A 22283-nucleotide genomic window follows, 5' to 3' on the forward strand; every position below is an offset into this window, starting at 1 on the left:
TGTATAGGAATGCAAGGGATTTCTGTGTGTTGATTTTATATCCTGCAACTTTACTATATTCTTTGATTAGCTCTAGTAATTTTCTGGTGGAGTCTTTAGGATTTTCTATGTAGAGGATCATGTCATCTGCAAACAGTGAGAGTTTTACTTCTTCTTTTCCAATTTGGATTCCTTTTATTTCTTTTTCTGCTCTGATTGCTGTGGCCAAAACTTAAAACTCTGTTGAACAGTAGTGGTGAGAGTGAGCACCCTTGTCTTGTTCCTGACTTTAGGGGAAATGCTTTCAATTTTTCGCCATTGAGGATAATGTTTGCTGTGGGTTTGTCATATATAGCTTTTATTATGTTGAGGTATGTTCCTTCTATTCCTGCTTTCTGGAGAGTTTTTATCATAAATGGATGTTGAATTTTGTCAAAGGCTTTCTCTACATCTATTGAGATAATCATATGGCTTTTATTTTTCAATTTGTTAATGTGGTGTATTACATTGATTGATTTGCAGATATTGAAGAATCCTTGCATCCCTGGGATAAAGCCCACTTGGTCATGGTGTATGATCTTTGTAATGTGTTGTTGGATTCTGATTCCTAGAATTTTGTTAAGGATTTTTGCATCTATGTTCATCAGTGATATTGGCCTGTAATTTCCTTTTTTTGTGGCATCTTTGTCAGGTGTTGGTATTAGGGTGATGGTGGCCTCATAGAATGAGTTTGGAAGTTTACCTTCCTCTGCAATTTTCTGGAAGAGTTTGAGCAGGATAGGTGTTAGCTCTTCTCTAAATTTTTGGTAGAATTCAGCTGTGAAGCCATCTGGACCTGGGTTTTTGTTTGCTGGAAGATTTCTGATTACAGTTTCAATTTCCGTGCTTGTGATGGGTCTGTTAAGATTTTCTATTTCTTCCTGGTTCAGTTTTGGAAAGTTGTACTTTTTAAGAATTTGTCCATTTCTTCCACGTTGTCCATTGTATTGGCATGTAATTGCTGATAGTAGTCTCTTATGATCCTTTGTATTTCTGTGTTGTCTGTTGTGATCTCTCCATTTTCATTTCTAATTTTATTGATTTGATTTTTCTCCCTTTGTTTCTTGATGAGTCTGGCTAATGGTTTGTCAATTTTATTTATCCTTTCAAAGAACCAGCTTTTGGCTTTGTTGATTTTTGCTATGGTCTCTTTTGTTTCTTTTGCATTTATTTCTGCCCTAATTTTTAAGATTTCTTTCCTTCTACTAACCCTGGGGTTCTTCATTTCTTCCTTTTCTAGTTGCTTTAGGTGTAGAGTTAGGTTATGTATTTGACTTTTTTCTTGTTTCTTGAGGTATGCCTGTATTGCTATGAACTTTCCCCTTAGCACTGCTTTTACAGTGTCCCACAGGTTTTGGGTTGTTGTGTTTTCATTTTCATTCGTTTCTATGCAAATTTTGATTTCTTTTTTGATTTCTTCTGTGATTTGTTGGTTATTCAGCAGCGTGTTGTTCATCCTCCATATGTGGGAATTTTTAATAGTTTTTCTCCTGTAATTGAGATCTAATCTTACTGCATTGTGGTCAGAAAAGATCTTTGGAATGATTTCTATTTTTTTGAATTTACCAAGGCTAGATTTATGGCCCAGGATGTGATCTATCCTGGAGAAGGTTCCATGTGCACTTGAGAAAAAGGTGAAATTCATTGTTTTGGGGTGAAATGTCCTGTAGATATCAATTAGGTCTAACTGGTCTATTGTATCATTTAAAGTTTGTGTTTCCTTGTTACTTTTCTGTTTAGTTTATCTATCCATAGGTGTGAGTGGGTTATTAAAGTCTCCCACTATTATTGTGTTATTGTTAGTTTCCCCTTTCATACTAGTTAGCATTTGTCTTACATATTGTGGTGCTCCTATGTTGGGTGCATATATATTTATAATTGTTATATCTTCTTCTTGGATTGATCCTTTGATAATTATGTAGTGTCCTTCTTTGTCTCTTTTCACAGCCTTTGTTTTAAAGTCTATTTTATCTAATATGAGTATTGCTACTCCTGCTTTCTTTTGGTCTCTATTTGCATGGAATATCTTTTTCCAGACCTTCACTTTCATTCTGTATGTGTCCCCTGTTTTGAGGTGGGTCTCTTGTAGACAACATATATAGGGGTCTTGTTTTTGTATCCATTCAGCTAGTCTTTGTCTTTTGGTTGGGGCATTCAACCCATTTACGTTTAAGGTGATTATTGATAAGTATGATCCCATTGCCATTTCCTTTATTGTTTTGGGTTCGAGTTTATACACCCTTTTTTGTGTTTCCTGTCTAGAGAATCTCCTTTAGCATTTGTTGGAGAGCTGGTTTGGTGGTGCTTAATTCTCTCAGCTTTTGCTTCTCTGTAAAGCTTTTGATTTTTCCTTCATATTTGAATAAGATCCTTGCTGGGTACAGTAATCTGGGCTGTAGGTTATTTTCTTTCATCACTTTAAGTATGTCTTGCCATTCCCTCCTGGCCTGAAGAGTTTCTATTGAAAGATCAGCTGTTATCCTTATGGGAATCTCCTTGTGTGTTATTTGTTGTTTTTCCCTTGCTGCTTTTAATATTTGTTCTTTGTGTTTGATCTTTGTTAATTTGATTAATATGTGTCTTGGGGTGTTTCGCCTTGGGTTTATCCTGTTTGCGACTCTCTGGGTTTCTTGGACTTGGCTGATTATTTCCTTCCCCATTTTAGGGAAGTTTTCAACTATTATCTCCTCAAGTATTTTCTCATGGTCTTTCTTTTTGTCTTCTTCTTCTGGGACTCCTATGATTCGAATGTTGGGGCATTTAATATTGTCCTGGAGGTCTCTAAGATTGTCCTCATTTCTCTTAATTCGTTTTTCTCTTTTCCTCTCTGATTCATTTATTTCTACCATTCTATCTTCTAGTTCACTAATCCTATCTTCTGCCTCCATTATTCTACTATTTGTTGCTTCCAGAGTGTTTTTGATCTCATTTATTGCATTATTCATTATATATTGACTCTTTTTTATTTCTTCTAGGTCCTTGTTAAACCTTTCTTGCATCTTCTCAAGCCTTGTCTCCAGGCTATTTATCTGTGATTCCATTTTGATTTCAAGATTTTGGATCATTTTCACTATCATTATTCGGAATTCTTTATCAGGTAGATTCCCTATCTCTTCCTCTTTTGTTTGGTTTGGTGGGCATTTATCCTGTTCCTTTACCTGCTGGGTATTCCTCTGTCTCTTCATCTTGTTTATATTGCTGAGTTTGGGGTGGCCTTTCTGTATTCTGGCAGTTTGTGGAGTTCTCTTTATTGTGGAGTTTCCTCACTGTGGGTGGGGTTGTACGTGTGGCTTGTCAAGGTTTTTTGGTTAGGAAATTTGTGTCAGTGTTCTGGTGGGTGGAGCTGGATTTCTTCTCTCTGGAGTGCAATGAAGTGTCCAGTAATGAGTTATGAGATGTCAGTGGGTTTGGAGTAACTTTGGGCAGCCTGTACATTGAAGCTCAGGGCTGTGTTCCTGTGTTGCTGAAGAATTTGCGTGGTATGTCTTGCTCTGGAACTTGTTGGCCCTTGGGTGATACTTGGTTTCAGTGTAGGTATGGAGGCGTTTGATGAGCTCCTTTTGATTAATGTTCCCTGGAGTCAGGAGTTCTCTGGTGTTCTCAGGATTTGGACTTAAGCCTCCTGCTTCTGGTTTTCAGTCTTATTTTTACGGTAGTCTCAAGACGTCTCCTTCTATACAGCATCGTTGATAAAACATCTAGGTTAAGGATGAAAAGTTTCTCTACAGTGAGAGACACCCAGAGAGGTTCACAGAGTTACATGGAGAAGAGAAGAGGGAGGAGGGAGTTAGAGGTGACCCAAATGAGATGAGGTGGAATCAAAAGAGGAGAGAGCAAGCTAGCCACTAATCACTTCCTTATGTGCGCTCCACAGTCTGGACCGCTCAGAGATTTTCACAGAGTTATACAGAAAAGAGAAGAGGGAGGAAGGAGACAGAGGTGGCCAGGAGGATAAAAGGGGGGAATCAAAAGGAGAGAGACAGATCCAGCCAGTTCCCTAAGTGTTCTCCACTATCTGGAACACACAGAGATTTACAGAGTTGGGTAGAGAAGAGAAGGGGGAGGGAGGAGACAAAGGCAACCTGGTGGAGAAAAAGGAGAGTCCGAAGCGGGAGAGAGCAGCCAAGCCAGTAATCTCGCTCCCTAGTGAAAATGGGTACTGAAGATTGGATTCTTAAAGGTACAAAATTGATAACAAATACCAAAAAGCAAAGATTAAAAATCTAGAATAGAGGTTGGATTTTCAAAAATACAATATTAAAAGAAGAAAAAAAAACAAAGTCACAAAAATTATGTTAAAAAAATATGTATATATATATGAAGTTTGATTTAAAAAAATAGGGTCTTTTTTTTGCAAAGTAATAGTAGGTTATAAAAATGAAAATTAAAGGAGTAATAGAAGACTAAAAATTTTAAAAATTAGAGTAAAGAATGATCATAAAAATAGTAAAAATATATCTAGGACTTTCTCTGGTGTTGTTGTGGGCAGTGTGGGGTCAGTTCATTTTCAGATAGTTCCTTGGTCCAGCTTATATTTCTCAAGGTCTATAGGCCCCTTCCTATGTAGTCGGTACTAACTACAGGGTTTTAACCTATTGCATCTGTCACTTCCAAGGCAGTTTCCTCTGTTCTAGCTTCTTCTGTTTGCTGGTCTCTTCAGTGTCTGATTTCTGCCCTGACACAAGGGGGTGGTGGTGGACACTTTTTTTAGGCTCACTTGTTCAGTCGCGCTGTGGGGAGGGAGGGACGCTGCAAACAAATAGCACTGGCATGTGCTCGCAGTTCCTCAGCCACACTGGGCCTGCCCCCGCTCACGGCATGTGTGCCCTCCCTGCCCACACTGCTCAGGCTCTAGGTTGCTCCACTGGGAACCGTCCGAGGCCGGCCCTGGGCTGCCTGCACCTCCCAGGTCTAAGCCGCTCAGGTTCAGGCACTCGGGTAGTCCTCAGAGGCGCAGACTCAGTCGGGCCTGCATTTTGTGCCCTTCCCAGGTCCTAGCAGCTGAGGTGATGAGGTGTTTGGCGAGTGCCGCTGGGACTTATCGCCTCCCCTGTCCCTGCCACTAGGTTTTCTGGGTGTACAACCGGCGCACCTTCGCAGGCGGATGTCCAGAACCCCAAGAAGTCTTAGTTAGCAAAGAAGCCTGCTTGCAGTTTGGTAGATAATGTCTTTCTGGGGCTGCGATTGCCCCCTTCCAGCTCTGGCTGCCTGTCACCGGAGGGGGATGGTCTACAGCCGGCTATCTCTGTTCAGTACTTTGTTCTGTGCAGGGGCCTGGCGGTGTCTTAGATTAGGGCTTCGTGAGTGGTAGCTATCCCACAGTCTGGTTTGCTAGCCCAAGTTAGTTCCCTCAGATGGTATGGGGAGGGAGGAGGGAGGAGGGTTCGGGATGGGGAACACATGTATACCTGTGGCGGATTCATTTTGATATTTGGCAAAACTAATACAATTATGTAAAGTTTAAAAATAAAATAAAATTAGAAAAAAAAAAAAAAGTTAGTTCCCTCAGATTGCCCTCGGGGCATTCAGGCTCGGTCCTTACTCTAAGCAATGCAGCCTACCCAGCCCCTGATTGCTAGTGGCGGGTACAGGTGTCTGCGCTGCTTCTCCGCTGGGGGAGTTACCGTTGGGCTTGTAATCTGTGGCTTTTGATTATTTATTTTTCCTCCCTGTTATGTTGCTCTCTGTGCTTCCAAGGCTTGCCACAGACTCGGCAGTGAGAGAGAGTGTTTCCTGGTTTGGAAACTTCTCTCTTTTTTAAGACTCCCTTCCCGGGACGGAGCTCCATCCCTTCCTCTTTTTGTCTCTTTTTTTGTCTTTTATATTTTTTCCTACCCCCTTTCGAAGACACTGGGCTGCTTTTCTGGGTGCCTGATGTCCTCTGCCGGCATTCAGAAGTTGTTTTGTGGAATTTACTCAGCGTTTAAATGTTCTTTTGATAAATTTGTGGGGGAGAAAGTGGTCTCCCCTTCCTATTCCTCTGCCATCTTAGGACCGCCCCCTATATCTTCTATTTCTTTACTGAGACTTTCTAGTTCTTTTCAGACTTTCTACCTTTTCATTTGTTTCAAATTTTCATAATTGCTCTTTGAATTACTTTATGAGGTCTGATTTAAAATATTTTTAAATAATCCTGACATCCTGGTTTGTCATCTATTGTTGCCTTTTCTCATTCAAGTTGAGATTTCTGGTTCTTGCTATGATGAATAATTTTAGAATGAAATCTGAATATTTTGGGTATTATGTTATAAAACTCTACACCTTGTTTTATTTAATCTTCTGTTTAGCTGGCTTCTTATGATTCCACTCTGGGGCAGGTGACATAGAGGAGTATATTGTCTCATTACTACCCCAGGTTACAGTAGAAGTCTCGGTTCCCCCCTCAGCCTCTGTGAACACCCAAGGAAAGAAGGACTCCTCATTACTGCTGGTAATGATAGGAGTTACTACTCCTCAGTAGGCCTCTACTTGTACTGCACTGACTGTGACGGAAGGGATGTCTTATTAATGCTCTCTACTTGGCCCCCATGATATCATGAGCAGGGCAGTGGTGAAAGTCCTGACCCTCTACTAGGCCTCCTCTGAAACTACCCCAATAGAGAGAAAGGTACCTCCTTACTTCCAGGTAGGGGTGGAAGTCCATATTCCCCTGTCTAGTACTACCTGGAAGATGGAAACCCCTGCTTCCCACTGGCCTCTGACACTATCCCCAGCAGAGGAGTTGAGGTACCTTCTTATATCTGGTGAAGGTGGAAATTTGGTCTCCCATCTTGACCTTTGCTGACATGAGTGAGGTAGAACCAGAGTTTTTTTCTATGACATTTGGCTGGGGAAAAGTGGATAATGTCCAAAAGTTTTCTTTCTTGCTTGGTTGTCCATTTCCTGGTCCTCTGTACAGAGTAAAAACCCTTTCATCTACACTTCTTGGTGTTGTCTGGGTTGCCAGCTTCTTCAGCACTAAGTCGCGAACATACACGGCTACAATATGCATACCCAGGAAACTCATAGACGTGTCATTCTTCAAGTCCTGAGTTCCCAGCTGATTTTACTTCTTCCTACTTTTCAGAGTCTTCTTATATTTGTTTTATATATAATGTCCAGAGTTTTTAGTTGTACTTGTTGGGAAAAATAGGGAAAAGTATGTCCTCTTTATCTTCCTGAATGCAGAAGTCAGTTTTTCCATTTTTTAAAAATATTAGGTATATGTTTGCATTTTCCCAGTCTGAAGACTTCCTTTGAGAGTAGGAAAAGGAAAAGAGTTTATGGAGGATGGAAGGAATCATTATTTTATCAGAAATTTATTTTTAAAACATTCTACTCTTTATCTCATGTTTTTTATCATTTGAATATATTCAGTTCAGTTCAGTCACTCAGTCATGTCCAACTCTTCGTGACCCCATGAATTGCAGCACACCAGGCCTCCCTGTCCATCACCAACTCCCGGAGTTTACTCAAACTCATGTCCATTGAGTTGGTGATGCCATACAGCCATCTCATTCTCTGTCGTCCCCTTCTCCTCCTGCCCCCAATCCCTCCCAGCATCACGGTCTTTTCCAATGAGTCAACTCTTTGCATGAGGTGGCCAAAGTACTGGAGTTTCAGTTTTAGCATCATTCTTTCCAAAGAATACCCAGGACTGATCTCCTTTAGAATGGACTGGTTGGATCTCCTTGCAGTCCAAGGGACTCTCAAGAGTTTTCTCCAACACCACAGTTCAAAAGCATCAATTCTTCAGCTCTCAGCTTTCTTCACAGTCCAACTCTCACATCCATACATGACCATTGGAAAAACCATAGCCTTGACTAGACGGGCCTTTGTTGGCAAAGTAACGTCTCTGCTTTTTAAAGGAATTTTAAAAGGAAAAAAAACTCAATAGATAAAATTTTTCCTGTGTTCTTTTCCAGTTTTTTTCTGTATATACCTTTCCCATATGTATGATGTTTACACACAATATATATATATATTATTCATTGTTCCACAACTTTATTAAGTATTTAATGTTGATGAATAGTCTGCATACCACTTTCAAGTTGGTTTATCTTTAATCATCTTAGCCATTTCTGTGTCTCCACTTAATCACTGTTTTAAATACTGTGGTTATGAGCATTATTATATATTCAGCTTTTTTCTTCTTGCCAACTATTTTATACCAGTAAATTCACTGGTATGCTATTATTCAGTCAAAAGATCTGAACATTTTTATGGTTCTTGATGTACTGCCAAATTGCCTTCTTAGAGAATTTGAGCACCAACTATAACTTGTGAAGCATCTTGTGCTAGACCCCAAGGTACCGGAAACAAATTTAAGGTTAATGGAATAAAAACAAAATGGACTTGTTTGTGTTCACTTTTCATTCACGCTGTCTAACCATGGAAGGTATGTTCCCTCCCTTGGCTTCAGTGGCTCACAGCCTTTTGGTTTTCCTCCCCCTACTCTGGCTTCTGAGCTTGCTCTTCAGGCCCCTTTCCTCTGCTTGTTCCTCACAAGGCTTTAGGCTTCTGACTAGATTGATCCTCTTCCTCTTACTTTCCCCCTTCTCCCTGGCTCATTAATCCCAAGGTTTCTGCTCACATTCCTCTGTATCTGTATCTTCACCCCAGGCATCTCTCCAGTGTATACCTACATTCTGTCTTCTTGGGCTACCATCCACTTGCTCATTTGTTCCCGTCAGAAATCCAGGTGTCACTCATTGCTCCCTTTTCTCCCTCACCTGCCACACCCAATAAATGACTGATTTTATCAATACTGTCTTCTGAATATCTCTATAGGATCCATTTTGCCTTTTCATGCCCACCATCCTATTCTAGTCACTGTTGGTTAGTAAGCAGATCATAACAATCTCTCAACTGACTTTTCTGACACACAGATTCCAAATAATCTTCCTAAGGCACACTCTCTCTTTTGCCTCTGGGCTTTTACCTATCTTATTTATGAAGTCTTCCAACATCCCCCATCTTCAACATATACACACACAGGCAAGTATGCACACATCCCTACCTTTACATCTGCCTAGCTTGTGCCAACTCATCCATCAGGCCTCCAATTACTTATTACTAGCTTAATATAATCACTTGTTAACTTATCCTTATTTCTCACTAAATTGTAAGCTCCTTAAGGACAGGATTTTGTCCTGTTGTAACCCTAATGCTTGCCAAAGTGTCTGGTGCTTATTGAGTGATTAAAAAAAAAATCTTTATAAGCTATATCTGCCCAATGCCATACTAAAAGTTGAAAAAGTGAAAAATTCAGTAAACTGCTTATTTGTCTACACTTGTAGACAAAAACCTGGAGAAGGCAATGGCACCCCACTCCAGTACTCTTGCCTGGAAAATCCCATGGACAGAGGAGCCTGGTAGGCTGCAGTCCATGGGGTCGCTAAGAGTCAGACACGACTGAGCGACTTCACTTTCACTTTTCACTTTCATGCATTGGAGAAGGAAATGGCAACCCACTACAGTGTTCTTGCTTGGAGAATCCCAGGGACGGGGGAGCCTTGTGGGCTGCCGTCTATGGGGTCGCACAGAGTCGGACACGACTGAAGCGACTTAGCAGCAGCAGCAGCAGTAAACAAAAACCTATGATGGGTCATTTCCCTGCATATGAGTAAAAAAACATATGACTGATTTGTTTTTAAAGTTTATTTCCAAGCATAAGACAACTGCTCCGCTGTAGAATTCTGGTAAAAAAATCTTGCCTGCAGCACTTTCTTCACTGGTACATATTTTTCCTCCATATTCTGCTACTATAAGGAGCATTTTGATAGTTTTTCTTATTATTATATTTATGCTAAGTCCCGAACTAGGAGAAAATAAGCAGAAGGAAATTCCAGAGAAGGCAGTAAAGGAGGGCACTTTTCCAAGAGAGGGACGGAAGGAGGAAGACTCACAGCAGAACCAAGAAACGAGAGGTGAAGAACAGCAGTTGACCTTGCAGCCTGAGGAAGTTATGAGGCTCAGAGAAGAGCTGAGCCTTATGAATCAGAGCCTCCTTCAGTCTCAGAGCTCTGGGGATACCACAAAAGACAGTAGTTTCCAGGTAGGTATGATAAACATGAGGCCTGACTGGCTCCATTTCCTCTGATCAGCTGTGGATAGAGGTTTAATTTTTAATATCACTGTTAGCATATATCTGTTGAGCAATATCATAACCATGCCCCGAATGTTAATAAATAGCAATCAAAATCTCAGCTGATCCCATTCGTTGATGCGTTTTATTATAAAGGATTCTTAGGCTCAGGAATTCTCGGTAGGAAAGAATGCTGATTGATTGTCATTGTCGGCACTGGGCGGGTGGAATAGGGGACAGCAGGATTTCTGCCACATTTTGTGTTCCTGGTACGTAGCTTGATATACAAAATACATTGTTTTGGTGGGGAAAAGGCCACAGACTTGGAATTCTTTAAAATATGGCTATAGCTATTTAAAGGGGAGAATGAAAAAGCTGGCTTAAAACTCAGCGTTCAGAAAACTAAGATCATGGCATCTGGTCCCATTACTTCATGGCAAATAGATGGGGAAACAATGATAACAGTTACAGACTATTTCTCAGGCTCCAAATTCACTGTGGACGATGACTGCAGCCCTGAAATCAGATGCTTGCTCCTTGGAAGAAAAGCTATGACAAACCTAGACAGTGTATTAAAAAAGCAGAGACATCACTTTGCCAACAAAGGTCCATATAGTCAAAGCTTTGGTTTTTCCAGTAGTCATACACGGATGTGAGAGTTGGACCATAAAGAAGGCTGAGTGCCAAAGAATTGATGCTTTCGAACTGTGGTGCTAGAGAAGACTCTTGAAAGTCCCTTGAACATCAAGGAGACAAAACCAGTCAATCCTAAAGGAAACCAACCCTGAATATTCATTGGAAAGACTGATGCTGAAGCTGAAGTTCCAATAATTGGCTGCCTGATATGAAGAGCCAACTCATTGGAAAAGACCTTATGCTGGAAAAGATTGAGAGCAGGAGGAGAAGAGGGTGACAGAGGATGAGATGGTTGGATGGCATCACTGACTCCATGGACATGAATTTGAGCAGACTCTGGGAGATAGTGAAGGACAGGGAAGCCTGGCATGCTGCAGTCCATGGGGTTGCAAAGAGTCGGACATGACTGAGCAGCTGAACAATAAACAATTGCTATTTATTAGCAATCAGCTTGCAGGAGAAATAAAAGGAGTAACTATATCTCAATTCTTTTACCTCAGTTCTACTGATTCCCTCTTGTACAAATTAAGATTTCCCTACACACACCTTTGTAGGAATTCTTTTGAGATCCACAGAGGGAGAATCTCAAAAGTAAACCAACTCATAAGTAAAGCAACTTCAAAAAAACTGATAATATACATTTGAGGAGTGATTCAATATACATTTAGAAAACAAGAAAGAAAGAAAGTGAAAGTAGGAAAGTGAAGTCGCTCAGTCATGTCCGATTCTTTGCGACTGCATGGACTGTAGCCTGCCAGGCTTCTCCATCCATGGGATTTCCCAGGCAAGAATACTGGAGTGGGTTGCCATTTCCTTTTCCAGGAGATCTTCCTACCCCAGGGTTGAACCCGGGTCTCCCGCATTGTAGGCAGACACTTTACTGTCTGAGCCACCAGGGAAGTCCAAGAAAACAAGGAAGAGTATTAATAAAAGAAGTCAAAAATATACTTGAAAAGAGCTTTGGCTATAGAGTGAAAAATAATCAAGTCATAGTAAACAAGGAAAATGTGTACCTGAAAAGGAGATTCAGATGCATTTGAATGAGAAGGAAGTTGCTGGATTTGTTCAGAAGACCAAAAGGAAGTATGACATCACATAGTCAAAAAGAGGTTGAATTTTCATACTCAGACAATCCTTTTTTGGGGCAGTGGGCCAGTGTAGGAGGCTTGAGCGGAGGCTGAACACTGTAGTCATAAAGATGATTAAAGTTTACTTATGGGCTTAAAATGATCAGTGAACTTTTAGAATAATAAAATCTAGAGTATGAGAACTAACACCTTGGTTAATTCATTCAGTTCAGTTCAGTTGTGTCTGACTCTTTGCGACCCATGGACTGCAGCACATCAGGCTTCCCTGTCCATCACCAACTCCCAGAGCTTGCTCAAACTCATGTCCATTGAGTAGGTGAGGCCATCCAACCATCTAATCCTCTGTCACCCCCTTCTCCTCCCACCTTCAGTCTTTCCCAGCATCAGGGTCTTTTCCAAGGAGTCAGTTTTTCGCATCAAGTGACCAAAAAGAATTGGAGTTTCAGCTTCAGCATCAGTCCTTCCAATGAATATTCAGGACTGATTTTCTTTAGGATTGACTGCTTGGATCTCCTTGCAGTCCAAAGGACTCTCAAGAGTTCTCCAACACCACAGCTCAAAAGCATCAATCCTTCAGCACTCAGCCTTCTTTATGGTCCAACTCTCACATCCATACATGACTACTGGAAAAGCCATAGCTTTAACTAGATGCGCCTTTGTTGGTAAAGTAATGTCTCTGCTTTTTAATATGCTGAATATGTTTGTCATAGCTTTTCTTCCAAGGAGCAAGTGTCTTTTAATTTCATGGCTGCAGTCACCATCTGCAGTGATTTTGTGGTCCCCTCAAAATAAAGTCTGTCACTGTTTCCATTGTTTCCCCATCTATTTGCCATGAAGCTTAATTTATTAATTTACTCTAATTTACCCTTTCCCATTACTTGAAGAATCTTTTCTCAATACTTGGTGGGTGTGTGTGTGGAAAAAAACTATTAAATATATAAAAATTCTATGAGAAATCTGGGAAAATAGCCTTTTTGTGAATGAACAAATCTATATACCGTATAACCACAGAAACAGTAATTTTCTTTCATAACAGTGAATCTGGATTATTAAAAGAAATGTAAGTTATTCTTATTCATTTATTCAACCAGTATTAACTGAGTATCTGTGATGTGCCAGGCCCCGTGTTAAGGTACACACAACAGTAAATGAGGTAGATATGGGCCTCATGGGGAAAAAAAATAACATATTTGTGTTTTAAAATTCACATTTCCCAAAACATTCACACACATAATATTTTATTTACTTCTTTAAGCAAGCAAGGAAGAAAACACATTTTAAAAAATGTATTTGTTTTTTATTATTTTTGTTTGTTTGCCTGCACTGATCTTCATTGCAGCATGCAGCCTCTCTAGTTGCAATATGTGGAATCTTAGTTCCCTAACCAGGGATCGAACCCGGGCCCCCTGTATTGGGAGCATGGAGTCTTATCCACTGATACTGGTAAAGTCCCAGAAAATACATTTTAGTTGGATTTTTGTCTACAGTGCACTGTGCAGTGATAATTTCAGAACCTCTTTCTGTGTGTATAGCTCTCTGATGGTCTGATAGCTATAGATCATCCTGCTTTTCAGTCCTTGTGTGTGTCTGTGTGTGCGTAGTTTTTAGATTTCACTGATGTTGCAAGATTATGGTGCTGGTACTTTGCTACTCTCCATGTGTGCTGCATCCTATTAATCTCATAATGTGCACATTTAGGTAGCTGTAAGCACCTAAACTTTAAAGAATGCTTATAAATGGCAAATGCATAGTAAAAAAAATTGTGAGAGTTTCTACTATGAGTAAGTATGTGAGCTACATTGCTCATGTCTTTTGTGACATCATTTGTGGCTGCTGATGACCTTTAGGGCTTAATTTCTGTTGTTCAACAGTATTCCAGGTGAGGTTGCAATAGCTGAGTTCTAGATATTACTTTCCCACTATTTTTGAAACACATTTGAACCACTGTTAACTGTCTTAATTTTGTAGATTTAATATGTAGTTTCACATTTTTCACTATGCCCTAGGCACTGTACTTAATACCCTGTGTATATTAAGCAATACAATGAGGCAGGATATTATTGTTGCCACTTTATAGATGAAGAAACTGAGGCTTTAGAGAGGTTAAATAATTGGCCTAGTATGACACTTTGTGGTGAAACTTGGGTCTGTCTCTGTTACAGCCTGGCCTTTTAACTATTTTGTCATCTGCTTCCTCTTGCTGACAGACTCATAGAAAGCGCATAGTTCTCACGTCAAGCTAATTTTCTAAAGAAGGCTGGGAAGCTGGCTCCCAAAAGCCTTCCCAAGGTGTCTGTCTTAGATTGAAAATGAAAATGTTAGTCACTCAGTCATGTCTGACTCTTCGATCCCATGGACTGTAGCCTGTCAGGCTCCTCTGTCCATGGAATTTTTCAGGCAAGAATATTGGAGTGAAAAAAAAAAAAAAGAATACTGGAGTGGTTAGCCATTCCCTTTTCCAGGGTATCTTCCTGAACCAAGGTTCAAACCCGGGTCTCCTGCATTGCAGGCAGATTCTTTACCATCTGAGCCATCAAGGAAACCCCTCTCTTAGATTATTGTGGTAAATTTATCTGGAATTGACCCTTAGGCTTGCCCTCTCCAAAACTTTAATGTAATAGCTCCCCTAGAATAGATCTGAGTCATGGGGATACATTTACATAAAACCAAATCTTCTAGACTACTGGATAAAATTAGAATGTCCATCAGTTATTCTTCTGTAACAATGAATAAATATCAGTTGAACATGTTTAGATAACAGTGCATTTATCCATAGAAAGCTAACTAGAATCTTAGACACTTGCAGCTCCAACACAAACAAGTTGGATCCAGATTGCCTTTTTGACTAACCCAAGACCAGAACTGAAAGGCTAACAGGACTTGGGGAATTCACTGCAGCAATTCTGTTATAGCAAGATAAACTAGAATAATGATGTGACCTTTTCAGAAAGTCTTGAACAGGAAGCACACTGGACCAGGACTCAGGAAACAGATTGTATCTTATCTATTGAGCTGAATAAGGTTGAATTTTTTATCTACTCAGCACGCCTATATGTGCCTACCTTTTAGAAAATCTAAATAATTCCTCCTTTGGTCACGAGTTTTATTGTGCCAGAGAGGCCTGGCAGGAGAGTGTGTTGTTGAAAAGTAACTGAAGGAGAATCATGAAGTAAAAGGAAAGCGATGAGGAAGTCTAGGAATTTAGTATTTCTTGCTAAATGTCATCTTCCCCTTTACCAACAGACACTACACACACGCACACATGTGCACACACACAGCTTCCACACACACATTCACACTCCTTCATAAATTGATGGTTTGAACTCCCTGTATTTTTTTAATTTTTATTTATTTATTTATTTTTGACTGTGTTGGGTCTTCGTTGCTGTGAGGGCTTTTCTCTAGTTGTGGCAAGTAGGGGAATCACTCTAGTTGTGGTGTGTGGGTTGCTCATTGCATTGGCTTCTCTTGTTGAGGAACATGGGTTCTAGGGTGTGTGGGCTTCAGTAGGTGTGGCTCCTGGGCTCTAGAGCGCAGGCTCGATAGCTGTGGTGCACAGGCTTAGTTGCTCCAGGCATGTGGGATCTTCTCAAATCAGAGGTCGAACCTGTGTCTCCTGCAGTGGCAGGCGGATTCTTTACTTCTGAGCCACCAGGGAAGCCCTGTACTCCCTGTTTAAAGCATGTTTTGCTCTAAAACTGTCCACACTTCTGTTCCCCTTCATTAATGTGAAAAATAATAAAGTTAATTTCTATGCTTAATTGCTTTTGATCACGTAACTTCTTCAATATTTTCACTCTAGTATGAGTTAAATTATATGAACTTGTACAACTGGCCATACATGTAAAAAGAGTAATTGGTTAGAGTGAAGCTAACTCCAAAAACATTTACGTGTGACTAATCACATTCTGACAGCTGGAACCCATGTTTTACCAACATTCTTTCAAATTGTCCATATTTCCCTGGTAAAACGTTTCTTTTAGTATCCATCATCTGGGGAAAAACGGAAATACTGGCAGCAGGAGGAGGTACAACAACTTCACCAGAATTTGCGCCGGCTCCAGACTCTATGCAGCTCCGCAGAAAAAGAGCTTCGATATGAGCGAGGAAAGAACTCGGACTTAAAGCAACATAATAGCTTACTTCAGGAAGAAAGCCTTAAGGTAATTCCAGTGGGGGTATCCTTCATTTAAGGGTCTCAACTGCTCACCTGACCCCAGGAATGAAGGAATCTAACTTCTGCAACTTGGTAATTCATGATTGAGTCCCCAGATGGGTAGACAGCGTCAGCGATCTGGTAGCTGCATCCTTCAACTTCTCTTTACCAAGTAGGTGCACACTTCAGTTGTTTCTCTACTGCTAAAAGGTCGTATGTGCTGTAAATGTGAAAAACTTTGAAGTTTTTTGAAATCATTACCTAGGACATTTAGCACTTAATAATTTCGATGACCTGAACCAAATCTCTAGTAGCAATTCCCTGGTTCTCTCTCTGGACATATTTATTCCTAGTAGGTGCATTCATTTTTTAAAAGATTATTTTTGTATGGACCATTTAAAATGTCTTTATTGAATTCGTTACAGTATTGTTTCTATTTTATGTTTTGGTTTTTTGACCCCAAGGCATGTAGGATCTTAGCTCCTCGACCAGAGATCGAACCTGTACTCCCCGCGTTGGAAGGCAAAGTCTTAACCACTGGACCTGCAGGGAAGTCCCTAGGTGCATTCATTATTACTGGTTGAATCAAAAATCAACTGCCCCAAGGTACAAACCATGAGAAAGCAAAATTGTTCTTCTTGACGTGAGTGTATCAAAAAGTTAGAGGAACATCCCCCAAACTCGCTTCTTTTACAATAATCTGTATAGAACTACGACCCACAGATTCATCTAAATGTTATGAACTACAAAATGTTCAGACTAAACCACCATGTAAAATGTCATTTTTGTAATTATGTAATTATGTAATGTAATTATGGTTCAATTCTGTAAACATATATTAGGGACCTAGTTTCTATAAGCCCCTATTTAAGATTCTGGAGTTCAACATTCAACAAATATTTATTGAGCATCAGTCTTAACACAAGGCAGGCCATCTCGTCAATACTGAGGATTTAATGATAGGCAAAATGGACACAATTCTTATCCCCTGGTGCAGGGGTCAGCAAACTTTGGCCTATAGGTAAACTCCATAGGCAGGATTTGACTTGCCTTTATTTCTGTGAATAAAGTTTTATTGGCACACAGCCATACCTGTTCTTTCACATATTACTGATGGCTGCCTTTGCACTACAACAGCGGATATGAGTAGTTCTGACAAGAGACCATGTGGCCCACAGAGGCTAAAACATTTACTGTCTGGTCCTTTATATGAAAAGCTTGCCACCCTGGTATGGCAGGATCAATGACCTTATTTAAAAAGTGACATAAAAATGGATTAAGAAAGGTCCCTACTTTTTAGGAGCTCACAGTCTAGTAGGGGAGATATAGAGGAAAACAAATAGTCATTTATCTCAAACTTCTAGGAAAGCCCTTCTAGAGAAGTCCAGAATTCCAGGATTCTTTGGATACACTTCTTCTCTACCCTCTGCATTCACAGTTTTTTGAATATTAAATATCATATTCTCTCAAGCCTTTGTAGTTTTAAATTAAATTTCAAACCTTTCTCACATTTCAAGACACCTTTTACCTTTCCCTTCAAACACCTCTCTTAGATCATTTTAATTGTCCACTCTGACTACATCTTTGTCAAGGTACAATGACCAGAACAACAGATCATAACATCTTAAATATGGTTGGCACTCTATAAATATCAGTATTTGTTGATTAATGAACAAGTCCTTCAAGGATGGGTAAATGATAACTTGATAAAAGCAGAAGGTATTTTTTGTTGTTTTGAATCTCGTTCATGGTAGGATAAAATTTTGGCCATTTCATTGATGAGACTTCGGTCTTTGGGCTGATGCCTTAGGTCAGGCACCTAAGCAGAGTTATATGCAATAGCCAGCTACCTTATAATGACAGCTTGTCCACTTTATCTATTATAAACCTCCCAGTCCTGAAGGGTCAGCATTTTATAGATGGGAAAATTGTTCAAGGTGACAAAGCTGACAAATTGCGGAGTCAGAATTTAGTACCAGGCCTATTTCTGTCTTTCCCTCTCTTCAATTTGGGGCACTTTGAAAACTCAGCTTTGCAAACTTAGAACTTTAAAAATCCACTGAGAGATGTTTGAACTCTGGGCCTCTGGCTAATATTAGGCATACTTATAAGACTGGCTAAGGAACCAGAATGCAAATGTGTTGCTTTTAAACCATTTTATTGGGAAATGTACCACTCAGAAGGCTTCCCCAGTGGCTCAGAAATAAAGAATCTGCCTGCAATGCAGGAGACATGGGTTCGATCCCTGGGTCAGGAAGAGCCCCTGGAGAAGGGAATGGCAACCCACTCCAGTATTCTTGCCAGGAGAGTTCTATGGACAGAGGAGACTGGCGGGCTATAGTCCACGGGGTCGCAAAGGGTCGGACATGACTGAAGCAACTGAGCACACACACACACATACCACTCAGAAAGTACGGTTCAGTTTATGTTTTTAAAAGAACACTGGCTGCAGTGCGGATAACAGATGAGAAGGGACTAAAAATGGAGGTGGTGCAACCAGTGCTGTTGCCATGGTCCAGGCTGGAGATGATGATCTAGCAGAGGTGGTGACGCAAATGGCGAAAATGGACACGAGATGTGTTGTAGGCGTAGAGTGATAGCACGTGCTGAATAGACTTACGACGGCGGAAAAGGAAGCCTCAAGGGTGACTCTCAGGTCAGTAGCCCGAACAAAAGTGTGGGTGGTGGCATCCCTTGCTGAAATCAGGAAGACTAAGAGAAGGACAGTTTTGGCGATATGGACAGAATCCAGGTGTTCCATTTTGGCATATATTGGCATAAACGTGGTATTTTTAAATCATGAGAATGAATCTAGAGAGGGAATGCGTCACTTTCAAGGCAGGCCTAGAACAACCCACTAATATTTAGAAGTTGAGTTCACTCGAATAGTCTAAGAAGAAACCAAGAAGCAACAGCAGTGGTGAATGAAAACCAGGAGAGGTGGGTATCACAGACTAGGAGAGGAGAACTTTCTGAGATGGAGGGAGGAACTGCTACTAACAGGTCAGTTGCCCAAGGGACTTAAATTCTGGCAGTGGGAAAGGCAGTACTGCCCCTGGCAAAAATAGCTTCATGAAGTAGTGGGATTGAAAGCCAGTAGACTGGGGGAGGAAAAAAAGGATGGAAACTATTTAGACCACGCATGTACAGAAACTCTTAGGAAAATTCCTTTGTCAAGCTGCCAGCAGCTCCAGAGAGGTAACCAGCCACATGACACTGGTATTTGTCAGCTCTTGAGAGAGACTACATTTCTTTGAAAGCTGCTTATTCTGGCTCACATCCACATTCATCCCATGCTTATTTTTGTCACTTGTCCTTATTACCCACCTCTAGATCAAAATTGAACTCAAGCAGACCCAGGAAAAGTTATCAGACAGCTCAAAGATGTGCTGTTCACTTATGGCTGACTGGAAGCACTGTCAGCAGAAAATCAGGGAACTGGAGCTGGAAGTACTTAAACAGGCTCAGAGCATTAAATCACAGAACAACCTGCAGGAAATGCTGGCTCAGGAGAAATCTAAAGTTGCTGATGCAGAAGACAAGGTAATTATCCTCACACTTAATAAATATCATGCCCTGGATACTGCTACTGAAATTCTGTTTCCCTGAGGATTTTAAGAAATAGATACAGGGCAAACGATAAAATTCTAGGATTGTTTTACTCTCCTATGCTTTCCTCTTTTGATGTCACCTGTTCCTACAGTTCCAGTAAATCTGAGATTAAATAACTTTCATTATATACTTTCAAATTTTAAAGGATTTAGTCTCCTGTCATTTGGATTGTCTATTTGATTTTTAGTTTGTAATTTTTGGAGGGATAGGTGTTAAGAAATGAATCCTTTTGAAATGTTGCCCCTGCATTTTAGCCTGCTGAACCCCAGGTGGCAGTAGTGTGTAACATGCGCACATTTTCTTCGTGGGTTTGTCTGAGAGTCAAATCTTATGTAAAAAATAAATCATTTCATCAAACCACATAAATGTAAAGCAAACATCAAAATTAGATGATAGCAATCTGTCTTAAACTCAAAAACTCAATGTTGAGCTAAAGAAGCCAGCACAAAAGAGTTCATACTATGTAATTTCATTTATATGAGGTTTAAGAATAGACAAAACTAAGCTATGGTGATGGAGAAGGCAATGGCACCCCACTCCAGTACTCTTGCCTGGGAAATCCCATGGATGGAGGAGCCTAGTAGGCTACAGTCCATGGGGTCGCGAAGAGTCAGACATGACTGAGCGACATCACTTTCACTTTTCTCTTTCATGCATTGGAAAAGGAAATGGCAACCCACTCCAGTGTTCTTGCCTGGAGAATCCCAGTATGGGGGAGCCTGATGGGCTGCCGTCCATGGGGTTGCACAGAGTCGGACACAACTGAAGCAACTTAGCAGCAGCAGCAGCATCAAGCTATGGTGATAGAATAGTGGATATCCTTATGAGGGGGACATGAGGGAATTGTCTATGGTGCTGGAAGTATTTTTTATCTTGGTCTGGAAGTGGTGGTTATGTAAGTAAAACGTCACTGAGTATGTGCAAGTTGTGGGCATATTGTCATATGTATGTTATTATTCCATTAAAAAAGTAACTGGCAAAATTGATAAAGATCAGTAAAATTTTAAAATTTAGACAATATAAATATTGGTACTGGATTTTGTGCAACAGGATCGCATATTCTGACTGCAGTTGGAAGAGTAAACTAGTATAGACACTTCAGAAAGCAATTTGGCATTAGTATCTAGTTAAGTTAAAGATGTATATATACCATACAACCAACCCAACACTTCTACTACTAGGCATAAAAACTAGGGAAATTCTACTGCATTCTGCTGCACACGTGTATCAGGATGCAAGATGCATGCTCAGTCACTTCAGTCATGTTCGACTCTTTGCAATTCCATGGACTGTAGTAGCCCTCTTGGTTCTTCTGTCCATGGGATTTTCCAGGCAAAAATACTGGAGTGGGTTACCATTTCCTCCTCCAGGGGATCTTCCTGACCCAGGGATCGAACCCAAGTCTCCTGTGTCTCCTGCATTGCAGGCAGATTCTTTACCATGGAGTCACCTGGGAAGCCCCAGTATTTGTTTATATAAACATAAATCAATTTCTAGAGGGGTGGACAAGAAACTAATACCAGTGATTACCTGTTTGGTGGAGGAAAACTGGAAAGAAGACAATATAAGAATGGAAAGGAGATTTTGTAGCTTAGTTTACCCACACACACTAAATTATGTGAACGTACTGTGTATTGCAACAATTAAGTAATTTAATTTTAAAATTAAAATAAATCTTGTCACACTCTTCAGATGAGATTTTTATGTTAGTACTACTGTTTGCTATCTATATGGTATTTCCCTAATTGGAAAATAAGTCACACTTAAAGTTTTATGTGTAAACTCTTTTCATTTAAGATTTTGGATCTGCAGCAGAAATTAGAACATGCTCATAAAGTCAATCTGACAGACACTTGTATTTTGGAGAAGACGCAATTAGAGGAAAGGATAAAAGAAGCAATAGAAAATGAAGCTAAAATAAAGCAACAATATCAGGAAGAACAACAGAAGAGGTAAGAGGAGCCAAGATGTCACTTTTCTGTGGGTAACCACTCCCAAGTTTACGAGCAGTGTCAGTTTACCGCTGCGTTTCCTCTGCGTCCCCACTGAAGTAAACTCAGTTACAAAACCGCATGTGTACATGTGTGGGTACGTGCCAAGTGGCGACCCTCGGGACCATAGCCTGCCAGGCTCCTCTGTCCATGGGATTCTCTAGGCAAGAATACTGGAGTGGGTTGCCATGCCCTCCTCCAGGGCATCTTCCCAACCCAGGGATTGAACCAGTATCTCTTACATCTCCTGCTTTGGTAGGTGGGTTCTTTACCACTAGCACCATCTGGGAAGCCCCACATCTATACGTGGTGATATATATGTATGTGTGTGTATGTGTGTGTGTATAAATATACATATATATATATATACATATACATACATAATATATGTATATATCACTATATTCTGATTGTTTATTTTCTTGCTTGCCTTTCATACTAGAGTGTGGAATTTTCAAGGGCAGGCATTATGTCTTGTTCTGGAACATGCTTGGCGCACCAGTAAATCTTCTTGAATGAACGGATGGCCTATGAAATATGATCCCCTGGGATCTGCTTTTCTAATTCTTAACACGATTGGCACAAAAATGCAGACTAGAATGCGGTTGCTGTTTTGTATTTATCAGCTGATTTTCTCTAAAGAAGATCCAAGTACTTTATAGGCATCTTAATCATTAACGAGCTGATAGTAGTTAGCAGCTGTCATGTTTTTTTCT

The 22283-nt window shown here is 40.4% G+C and overlaps 1 protein-coding gene across 1 annotated transcript in view; it reads left to right on the forward strand.

The window, feature by feature from the left end:
- CCDC30 (coiled-coil domain containing 30) overlaps positions 1-22283 on the forward strand; it is a 138485-nt gene that overhangs the window by 76908 nt on the left and 39294 nt on the right. Inside the window, exons 9-11 of the mRNA XM_070368268.1 lie at positions 15792-15971; positions 19298-19507; positions 21374-21528. Coding sequence (XP_070224369.1) covers positions 15792-15971; positions 19298-19507; positions 21374-21528 — 545 coding nt within the window. The remainder of the gene's footprint in view (positions 1-15791; positions 15972-19297; positions 19508-21373; positions 21529-22283) is intronic.

This window comes from Bos mutus, chromosome 3 (assembly GCF_027580195.1).
Source record: "Bos mutus isolate GX-2022 chromosome 3, NWIPB_WYAK_1.1, whole genome shotgun sequence".
In the NCBI taxonomy this organism is placed as follows: domain Eukaryota; kingdom Metazoa; phylum Chordata; class Mammalia; order Artiodactyla; family Bovidae; genus Bos; species Bos mutus.